Source organism: Puntigrus tetrazona, unplaced genomic scaffold (assembly GCF_018831695.1).
Source record: "Puntigrus tetrazona isolate hp1 unplaced genomic scaffold, ASM1883169v1 S000000181, whole genome shotgun sequence".
NCBI classification, from domain to species: Eukaryota; Metazoa; Chordata; class Actinopteri; order Cypriniformes; family Cyprinidae; genus Puntigrus; species Puntigrus tetrazona.
The window spans coordinates 198,247-209,396 of NW_025047852.1; the positions used below are offsets into that span (position 1 = coordinate 198,247).

The 11,150-nt window shown below is 38.8% G+C and overlaps 1 protein-coding gene across 5 annotated transcripts; it reads left to right on the forward strand.

Moving 5' to 3' along the window:
• The first annotated feature begins 4,743 nt into the window (after positions 1-4,743).
• LOC122333138 lies at positions 4,744-11,150 on the forward strand. 5 transcript variants are annotated; one of them, XM_043230643.1, is made up of 6 exons: positions 4,757-5,150; positions 5,593-6,717; positions 7,265-7,295; positions 8,276-9,036; positions 9,621-9,790; positions 9,931-11,150. In XM_043230643.1, the coding sequence occupies exons 4-6, from the start codon at positions 8,299-8,301 to the stop codon at positions 10,967-10,969; spliced, it is 1,947 nt and encodes a 648-aa protein (XP_043086578.1). In that variant the 5' UTR covers positions 4,757-5,150; positions 5,593-6,717; positions 7,265-7,295; positions 8,276-8,298; the 3' UTR covers positions 10,970-11,150. The 5 variants fall into 5 exon arrangements, with proteins under 5 accessions (XP_043086579.1, XP_043086574.1, XP_043086578.1 ...); XM_043230642.1 differs by lacking the exon at positions 7,265-7,295 and having other exon boundaries at positions 8,238-9,036; XM_043230641.1 differs by lacking the exon at positions 7,265-7,295.

Here is an 11,150-nt window from a genome sequence, read left to right on the forward strand (position 1 = left end):
GTCATCTGATTAATCACTTTAGCTGCCTTCTCACCTGTGGCTCATTAGCTCCTTAACTGTTCCCCTACTTAAGCTCCCTTTGTTTGCAGTCTTGTGTCTGACCGTTGTGGTGTGTGGATGCTGTATTTGTGTCCAGTCCAGTCCAGTCCAGTCCAGTCCAGTCCAGTCCAGTCCAGTCCAGTCCAGTCCAGTCCAGTCCAGTCCAGTCCAGTCCAGTCCAGTCCAGTCCAGTCTCCAAGTGTAGCTTGTATTTTTTAGTTTTGCTCTTTGCTCGCTCTGCCATCTGTTTTCTCCAGACCTCTGTTCACCGGCTCCAGTCCTGGTTCCTCCGGCGCCGTGTTTGGCAGCTCATCCTCACCTGCCCCCTTTGGATCTTATGCTGGGATCAAGCAGCAGGACTGTGTTAAAGACTCTTTGGGAGGATTTCCTTATGCTTGTTGTTCCCTGCCTAAAGGAGTGACTGGAGGCTTGTTTTGTTGACTTGATCTTGTTAAATTTACTTTTGATGTTAAGCCTTTTGTTCCTCTGCCTCAGTCAACTTTTTGTTCAAAGACTATAAATAAATTTAAGTTCTAACCTGCAATTGAATCTTAGTTCGTTCCTGACAGGAAGTGTTCAGCGAGCCGCACGTGGAACGTGCAATCACTGTCTTGGAGGACGAGGTCCGCAGAGCACTGAAATGAGTGAACACCAGGTGCCAAAGCTGCCAGCCTGGACGGCATCCCCTGTCAGGTTTTTAGGTGCTGCGCTGATCAGCTGGCTGGTTTATTTATTTCCATCTTCAACGAGTCACTTGCTCAATCTGTTGTCCCTGCATGTTTAAAAAAAATCAGTTATTGTTCCTGTACTGAAGAACAATAAGCCCTCTTGCCTGAATGACTCTTGACCTGTAGCACTTACATTGCTAGTTATGAAGGTCTTTGAGAGGCTCAACATTTGCTGTTCCATCCTGAGCAACTTAGTTGGACAACATACTCTCACCCATGTCAATAACCCCTGGAAACTACGTCAGGCTGTTGTTTATAGACTATAGCTCAGCCTTGAACACAATTGACCCTCAGAGACTGGCATCCAAACTCAGGAACCTTGGTCTGAATTCCTCCCTCTGTGACTGGGTTCTGAACTTTCTCTCGGACAGACCCCAGGTTGTGAAGGTCAGGCAGACAATGTCCAACATCATCACCCTGAGTACAGGTGCTCCATAGGGATGTGTCCTAAGCCCCCTACTGTACTCTTTATATACATGACTGTCTTCTCTCACAGTTCCACCTCCATCGTCAAGTTTGCGGACGATACAGTTGTACTGGGCCTCATATCCAACAATGAGGCAGCTTATCTTGATATGGTGGAGAAGGTGACAAGTTGTGAGTCAAACTGTCTCTTTCTGAATGTCAGAAAATCCATGGAAATGGTGGTTGATTTTAGGAGAGGACAGCGAAACTATACTCCACTAGTGATCAGAGACACACCAGTGGAGAGAGTAAGTAGTGTCAAGTACCTAGAAGTACTCAAAAGAAGCTTCTTCCTCCAGGCCATCAGACTCCTCTATACCGACAATTGCTACACTCTAAGAACTGACAGTATAATGCCGTCACTACTCATTGCATCTGCACTTTAAATCGATAACATCCATACTTCTACATTTGCACATAATCCACTGTCTACCTCTACATAGCTACTTTTTAATCTGTTTACATTGTGCATATATATATACACATATATTTTGTAAGGGTCCCCCTTTTCTTGCAGAACGGAATACAGAGGCCCTGGTCGAAGGTAAATTCGTCTTTTTGCGTCTCGTTAAAAATCACTAATATTTATTAATTGTTTGTTTCCAATTATAGTACTGACCTTATACATAATTTTATCTGACTCCAATCTTTCGTGATTTTATTTATTAAAATGTAACTGCTGATCCCTCTAGTTGTGATTAAATTTGGATCATTAATTAACTATAATACTTCCTAGTTTAGACTTTAGGAGTCTGGGTCGCTTAGAGACCTTGTTTGGCCAGAACAGACTCACGACACATCTGGGCTAGTCCAGGTCTTAGTCAGAGGCTACCCCGTAGATCACTTACCTTAATGCAGCCATCTCCTCGATAACACAAAACAAAATAAAACAAACTTAAAAGGTCAGTATACCTGGTCTTTAAAAAGTACATAGTGTAGTGTATCAGGACACACACCACACTACGGGCCGATCTGGCTACAGAATCACCCTTGTTGTGTTTTGTCACTTTCCTTATATACTCAGACCAGACAAAGAGATCCCAAATGTAGTTATAAAAACCTTTTGGTGTTTAGGTTCCTGTGCTCCAGTGTCACACCTGCTATGTAGTAAGGATAAAGTAGGCGAGCATGTCCAAAACCTTAAGAAGTTCCCAGATGTCCCACTGCTTCTGCTCAGATTCTTGAGTGCTCGTCGGTGGATACTTTTCTATCCCAGAAGGCCACGGGAGAGCGATACGTTCAAATGTGAGGATTATACATCAAAAACATTGCAGTTGAGCTATTGTTTAGTAAACTGTTGATTTGCTTGAGCTGTAAAGACATTAACCATACACGTCTTAAAAGGTGATTACTAAATGTCTATTTAAAATGTTCTAAAAGTATTGCAGTGAGCACATCACGACAGAGAGTGACGGTTGTGTGATATTATGTAGTTGATTGAAAATAATGTGCATAAAAAAAAGTTTTGTCCTGAAGCATTGTCAAAAATTAAGGATAAAAGGTGAGTTAATACATCAAATGCTTGCGGTATTGATCAGATAAGGTGACTCTTGTCTGGATGTTTCAGGACAGATGAAATACTGAGTGTTTATCCGGTGAAGAGTCACTGATGAAGGAATGCTGCCATCAAAGACACTCAGTGAGTATACTACAGAGATGATTAAAACATCGTAGTTCATTTCAACTGTTGTTATTACTCTTCAGATTCTTGATTGATGTTGTGGAGCAGGTGACAATGGCTGCATTTGTGGAAAAGTAGGAACAAAAATATAAAGTACGATTATTTTGTTCCTAATAGAGCTGTGAGGATGGAGAAGTTCACAGCATCCTCCTGGAAATGGTCCAGCATGGTTAATAAAGTCCTGCTGGTGTCTGTTCATACAGCATCAGTCAATGAATCGAGTGTCAGAAGCTTCGAAAGCATTTTTAAACCATTTCACAAAGAATCTGAAAGTAAGGGCTCTATTGATTGTCATGGTTACTTTTATTTACAGTTCACTCATTTTTTCATATTCCCTGTTGTTATTCTGTCACATGTTGTGGTTGTAGCGAATCGGCTAAATGAAGGATTTCACTAAATTATTCTTTTAAATGTAAGAACTTAGCGTCAACACACATAATATACCATCAACAGTAAGGACTGACTGGTATTTAAGCACAAAGACATAATTTGGAGAACAGAAACAGGTGCACCAACAGGGGAGGAGACTAATTAACTAATTATCACAGCAACGAGGACAGGAACAGGAAAAACCAAATAAGGGCAATGAGAAAGAGAGTAAAACATTAAACAGGACATCCCTGTAACAGATGCATTAACATATGCATTCATTCATTCATTACTTGACTGAAAATTGAGATCTGTTTCTTTGGCTGCATTTGTCTAGTAGTGTCTGGTCATGTGTGGCTTTGACATATAAGACAGCTTGTTTTACTGCAAAATATAATTCATTATTGTTCAGCATTTATCGTTATCGTTCATAATTGTTGGGCTATCAATACTTTCTTGGTAAACAAAAATACAGTGTTTGAGCAATTAAAGGTGTTTGTGCACCTCTCACTCTTTTCCTCCTTCTTCTTCTTCTTCTTCTTCTTCTTCTTCTTCTTCTTACTGCAGAACATACTCGTGAAAAGATGGTAGTGTCTATAACAATGAACAGTCATAATAACAAAAAATAATGTGTTTGCTTACATCATACATCATAAAAAAGATTACATATCTTTGAATAACCATAAAACTCATGTAATCTTAATGCATTAAAATAGCATTCGTTATTGTTATTTGTAATTAGCTCGAGGGATGAAACAAAAGAGTCCTTTAACAAAAAAAGGAGGAAAACAAATAAGATTTAAGCCAGTTTTGTGTGTGGATGAACAACTTTGCACATACAATTAAGAAATTATTGACATACGATATGTAATAAATACTAACTTTATGGGTGGTTATTAGTACAGTTAAAAATATAAAAACATAAATAAACCCAAAATGTCAAAATCAAAAGGGCAGCTGTCTCTTTAACAAGACAAAATTAGCAAATGTGATTAGCAACAATATAATAATTATAGATAGATACATTAAGCCTGTCACTAATAGTTAGTTTTTGCACTTGTTATAACGTTACTGATCCCACGATAGCTTAAACGTGGCGGATAGCATATTAGCATTCATACTCAGAGATTGGGCTTTATTAGTACCTACTCTTTTCAGTACTAGGCCTCTGTATTTACACCATGTCATCTGATTGGCTGACGTCATAGTAATGGTAGGTTTAGGGGCGGGGTTAGGTCAGGGCGATCGTTATGATTGCTTGATTGAGAAACACCAAGCTTTCGGTCCGCAAAGACCTCAGTCTCACTCTTTCACCGCTCGGAAATTAAGTTTCAGATTCAGCCTGAGACTAGCATTACAGAGATATTAAAAAAAAAGACTGTGTTCGTCTGAAGGAAGAAAGTCATATACACCTAGGATGTGCGTAAAGAAAAAAAAAGAAAGAATAAAATAAGTACAAGTACAAGTTGGATGACAGTACCCCAAAAGCTATACTTTAATTTCAATCATTTCAGAAGTGGACAACTCTGCAGTAGATTAATTAGAGCTCAACGCTAAGAATGACCAAACATGCATCCAGCGGACATTCAGCAGCCATCTGCTTTATCTTGAGACATCACAAGACCAAATAAGAAAAGCTTGCTCACACTTTTTCAAACACACCCCCCACTCTTTTATTTCTCCTGAAAGTCATGTGATTTACTGACAAGGGAGAGGACATGCCCAGTGAACACAGGTCCTTTCTGATTGGCCGACGCACATATTACGTAACGTCATATATTTATTGAAGCCCACAGTACAGTGGCAAGAGAAAACAGCTAAAGATCTCTCGAAAACAGGGACTCAGGTTGCTGTACGGATTTCCTTAGGTTTGACTCATTTACATTTATTTAATACTTAATATTTGATTCATGAAATCAATCTGTAAATGGATTTAATTTAATTAAATATTTTAATTGTTTGTTTCTCAGTTGGTTATTCAGAATGTAGCCTATGATGTTGTGTATGTATTTAGGTAAATTAGCGATCGATGCTAAAGCACTTAACACATTTTAACACATTAGACTGTTATGTTGTAGGATACAGTCAGGTTTGTGATTTGTTAGCACCATTTTTTCTATACCACTTTATTTAATGCAAACAGTGCAATATTGTTTTTTGTTCTTTTGCTGTTCTTTTGTTCATTTGCAAAAGTTTTTCATTTTTAAGTTCATTCTAAATGCATTTTGGTAAAACTGAAACTGCTGGCCTTCCTCCAAACATCGTCCCACCCCAAAGAAACTCAGGAAATGTTTGCTTGCTCTTTTCCAGGAAATACAGAGAGGAGAAACCATGACTGGAACGTTTGAGAGGGTGGACAGTGATAGGAAGAAGATTATTATTAGTATTATTAGTGTTATTATCAAAGCCCTGCAGTATCAAGACATAAACAATGAAACAAACTAAATCTGATCAAATTAAACCAGAATATGGGTGATATGAGCATTATCGCAGAATTTGGAATATTTAGCAAATAGCAGATGGAGTAGTCCGAACAAAGGCAACAGAAATACTGCATACCAGATGCCAAATCTGCAATCGGACAAAGGCTTGCACGATGTGTTACTTGTTGTTATTCACAACTCCAAAGGAAAACGAATGAAACAGATTTACCATCAGACAGGGTGACACCAGATGATCCAGAAGAGTAGGTGTAGATTCTTTTGGACCATTTATGGTAACGTGGAAGAAGCCTTGTCAAGAAATGTGAATTATGCAGTGCACGTTGAGGTTGCTTGTTCGTTGGTGTAACATGGAGAGGCAGAGTTGGAATCCATGTGCGGTAGTTTATAAAGTACTGATGCAACAGACAGATAGTCAACAGGCAGCGGGTCAGAAACCAAAGTAGCAGTCCGATCCGTCAACGTACAAAGGGCATATCCAAAAAGGCAAAGTAAGTAAACAGGCAAAGGGTCCAAACCAGAATCTTAATCCAAACAGGCGAACAGAGCAATCGGAGTAATCCAAGAAATCAATAAACAGAGAAACAAGCAGTGACAACAAGAGAAAACACTGAGAGCATGAAGGGCCCTTGGTTATGAAGCCCACAGGAAATGGGTGTAGAAGAAGCAGAGGGGTTGAGCAGCGCTAGTATTCCCTCTGCTGGTTGGACGTTACAGGTGGACACTGATTCCTGTCTATAATAAATGCTATATGCTGGTTTGTAGCAAGAAGAGGACAAGTGAAAGTTCTCAGGCAGTGGGACCGATTTTATAGCTGCTGAGCATGAGTTAAGACAATTAATTGAACAATGAAACAACCAGAAGATTCTGGACCACCTCAGTCAGCAGCAGCATCTGGAAGAAAAAACCTTCATTGCCTCCAGGACTGTTTGACAAACAACTTATATTCTAGAGTTTCTGATTTCTTCTGGAAATAGTTGCCAAAGAAACAAAGGTGAAATAACTTTTCCTTTTGGTGACATTGTTCTAGTACCCTAGTGACCCTAGGAATTAATGGATGTTAGCAAGAGTCATTGAAACAAGCCCGTATTAAGTCAAAAACTAACATTTTGGAAAGACCTATAACAAAACTTGACTGTTGCAGGAGGCAGAATAATTATAGTGAAGGCAATACATATTTAGGAAGCTGAATTGGTGTTGCTTTGGACCAACAATTAAAATAATAAGTCTCATTTTTAAATTTAATAGTTTCAAAGAGTTTGAGAACCATTAGGGGGTGGTAATGTAGGAGCATATTTTGTTGCCTTTGTTATATTGGTTGCAACTTGCATTATTAATTTATGAACTTACATATGCCATTTGGATAAAACATTCTGCAAATGTTACATGTTATGTAGTGTGTTAAAATTGTGTACTGGCTCTTTAAGAATCGCGTCTGTTCAGTCAGTGCGTTCATCGGAATACATTCATTGGAATTCTCTACCGCATCCGTGATATGTAGTAGGATTATAATTTTTTGTCTTGTTTATCTCCATGTCAAGATTAAAGGAAGACATCTGAAAAGAAAACAGAGTACGTTTATTTCTTTATTAGACACAGAGCGAGTAAGACTGAAACTGAAACTGAAACTAAGATGCGCACAGGGTTGCATAAGTAATATACATGCTTTTTTTTGTCCTGACGTTGATAATATGAACGTTTTTTCAACCTCCCTTTACTTATCATTTGTTTTAAGCCTCACAGCTGTATGTACAAATATAGCTTAATTATTTACTCACAGCTCTTAAGATTATCTAAATCTAATTTAGTTTTTATTATATTGGTAACTGGGTCAAAGTCCAGATCTCAATTACATGTTGTGTGAGACGCATGATGGAAAAGGTTCGTAAAGGATAAGGTTAATTTTTAGGAGATGGATTCTCTGGTGGTATGCAGAGCCTCTTCTGTAATATGTTTTAAATAACTTTTGTGAAAACAAAATGTGTCAAAATGTAGGTCAAATAATGTTCCATTCATCAAAAAATTAAGCAACATGGTTATCCTGACCTTTACTTATTAAAACGTGAAAAAGAACAGTGACAATATAATTATAATTTATTAAATGATTAAAAACTTCTTGCTAAGCATTGGGTAAAACCTAGTTGTGTGAAGGACAGAGGCAAAGTACAACGTTTTAAAATTACAATTAATTAATATTTACTTAAAATTAATATATATATATATATATATTTATGACTTACATATATATATATATATATATATATATATATATATATATATATATATATATATATATATATATATATATATATATATATATATATATAGTCTTCCAATTTGTCATTTATTCTTGTTGTGTCCTAAGCACAACAAAAAGAGGTTTCGCTTTCACAACGAAACACAGCATCAGCGGCAGTTTACAGACTCGGGCTACTTCAAACTTCAAACATAGTTACACTTTTCTCTCTATAGCTTCTTTTTCTCTCTATAGCTTACTTTTTCCTTCTTTTCCAGATTTTCAGAATCTGTTTTTTTTTTCCCCACAATTCCAGTTCCTCCATTTTCCTCTTCCGCTATGGGCGTGGCAGATGAACTGTGCGATGAGCTGTTCCGTTGGATTCATCAGCAGGAGAAATGTGCAGGTCATCTCAGGGCTTTGGCCTCCGAGCTGGAGTCGATAAGGGAGGTGATGACTGCAGGCCAGTTGGTGGGAAACACAGCTACTGTGCTTGGGTCGGCCGCTCTGGTTGGAACAGGCATTGTGACATTTCTGACTGGAGGCCTGGCTGCACCCTTGCTGGCAACGGCGGCTGGTATCACGGTCGGAGTGGGTACTGCGACTAGTCTTGCGCTTTCGCTTGTGGAAAAATGGAAATCCAGTCAAACAATGAAAAAGGCAGAGAAGACCGTTGATAAAATCAAACAGATTCAGAGGAATATTGAAAGGCTCCAGGAGAAACTTCAAAAGGAGTGTGAGAGTGAGGGCTTTCAAACTTCATCCTCCAATGACGTGCAGTGTGAAATCACAGCGAGAATCCTGAGAGCAATGGCCAAACGGAGCGGTAGAGATCTGCCCCTCAGTCGCATAAGGGTCCTCTTAAGAAGCGATGGCATCTATATGCTTCACAGATATTCACCGTTTCGTCTAAAACCTGCATTCTTCTACACATTGACTTCTGTCCTAGTATTCCTTGGATATTCTGCCGTTCTTCTGAAAACGGCAGCAATAAAAGGACAAAAATATTATACTCCACTTGTTGTGAAAGGAATGATTGATCTTTCAGTTAAATCTACGTTAAAGGGAACATGCCAGGTATGTTACAGTGCATGTACAGTACAGTGTTTTTCATCATTAAGGTCTAAACAACTGTTGTTTGGTCATAACCAACTTTTACAAATTAAAACAGTTCAATACGGTTTTTTTTACCAAAAATAAACCAACATTCAGAAATGAGGTGGGGAAGAAATAAGTCACTTTCATTAAAAGTGTGATCTGGGAAACTTGCAGTCATCGGAACTAAGATAAACTTTATGTAGGAATATTCTAAAGAGAAATGTGAGGCCTTCTGTCCGATCCCAAGCAGAGCAGCAAATCAACATCTGAATGACTGAAGAAACAAAAAAAAGTCCAGGCCTCAATCCCATTGAGATGCTGTGATGTTTTTTTGGTGCACAGATTAATGGTCTAAAACATCAATGTATTGAAGCAACGACATTAAGAAGAGAGGGTTAGAATTTCTGCACAATGATGTGCGAGACTGAAAACATGTGCTTCCAATAGAGTGTACTATTTCTTCCCACACATGGTTTCTTAATGTTGGTTTACTTTTTGGGGAAAATGCAACATAGTGAAAAAATCACAAAGTTTGACGATACCCGACACACATCATTTTTCAGGCCGCAGGAGGAATCTTTGGGCTGATATTGACGGTTCCTGATCTGATTGATAACTGTGAAGAACTGATTAAAAACAAACATCAGACTGAAGCTAGCTCATTTCTGAAGACAAAAGCTAATGAAATCTGTGAGACTGTGAAGAAATTAACAGAGCCACTGAATGAATTGCAGTAAGTGCTTCTCTGAACATTTTATATAAATGATATATTGAGTGAGCAACATGAGTGAGACTAACTATAATACAGTAATAATACAATAGATCTTGTATTTATGTCTCACTGGTTTCATCATCTCTAAATTTATCTTTCAGAGAGATGCTCAATCAAATCCCTGAAATGGTGTGTCACATTGATTTGGCTCAGGAGATGTTTGGATCTCAAATATACACACAGGGCACCATTTGTCTGGAGTATACACAGAACCAAAAGCAAGACACAAATACACAGAACTTCATTCTCCTATGCACAAAAAACCTAGGATTAGCTAGGTGTGGTTCCACAGGTAAAGCCAAATCAGCTGACAACAAGAACAAAAGACAGAAGAAGTGTACTTCAACCGAACTCAGATGCCTCAATCAGCAGAAGGAACCTGCTTTTCAGAGGAAACCACCATACAAGTCTAAAACACAAGTAAAGGAATTTCAATTCCGCTTTCCTAAAATAATGATGTCTAATGTGCGCTCTCTTCCAAACAAAACCAAAGAGCTTAAAGAAATGATGGAAAATGTGGAAACCGTTGATTCCGATATGATGTGTTTCACAGAGACATGGTTGAACAGCAACTCACCCAGCATTAGCTTTGATGGATATCAGACTTACCGTGTTGATCGTGATGCACAGCGTACTGGAAAAGGTAGAGGAGGTGGACTGATGCTGCTTGTGAATGAGGCCTGGGCGAGAAATGTGGAGGTGGAAAACATCCAGAATACTCCAAATTATGAGTTAATGGTTGTGTCCATTATACCAAATGAACACCCTAAGGATGCGCCACCCCTTACCTTTATCCATGTGTATATCCCTCCTGGAACTAATGCTAATCAGGCGGCTACCGGCATTGCTGGAGCTTACTATGATGCTCTGGAGCAGTACGGTGGTCCTGTTTTCTTGTTGGGTGACTTCAACCGTTGTGATATCACTCATCTCTTGGACCTGGAGCAATATGTCACATGCCCAACTAGATACGGTATCACGCTGGATCACTGCTATGGGAATGTGCCAGGGGCTTATAGATCTGTATGTAGACCCCCGCTTGGCCGGTCAGACCACAACGTCATTTATTTGATTCCTAAAAGTCCAAAGTCCAAAGATGAGAAGTGTACGCATAAACATACCCAACCCAGAAAACAATGAAAAGCAGGAGAACAGTTGTAGTTCTGTGTTGTTTTATGTAGCACTATGGTATTGGAGGAACACTGATTGGTTTTACTGCGTGCTCTACTAGTATATCATAGCTTGTTTTGTCCCAGTCATTGGCCATGTTTCCATCCACCTTTTTTATGAACATTTTGGGTTATCGCACAAAAACTCTGGA

What these genes read in the sequence shown, in the direction of transcription:
- LOC122333138 (XM_043230644.1), top strand. Translation starts at nt 8,299, where the DNA reads ATGGGCGTGGCAGATGAACTGTGCGATGAGCTGTTCCGTTGGATTCAT. An exon ending in CGTTAAAGGGAACATGCCAG is followed by an intron (nt 9,037 to 9,620) that starts GTATGTTACAGT and finishes ATCATTTTTCAG; the next exon opens with GCCGCAGGAGGAATCTTTGG. An exon ending in GAGCCACTGAATGAATTGCA is followed by an intron (nt 9,791 to 9,930) that starts GTAAGTGCTTCT and finishes TTTATCTTTCAG; the next exon opens with AGAGATGCTCAATCAAATCC.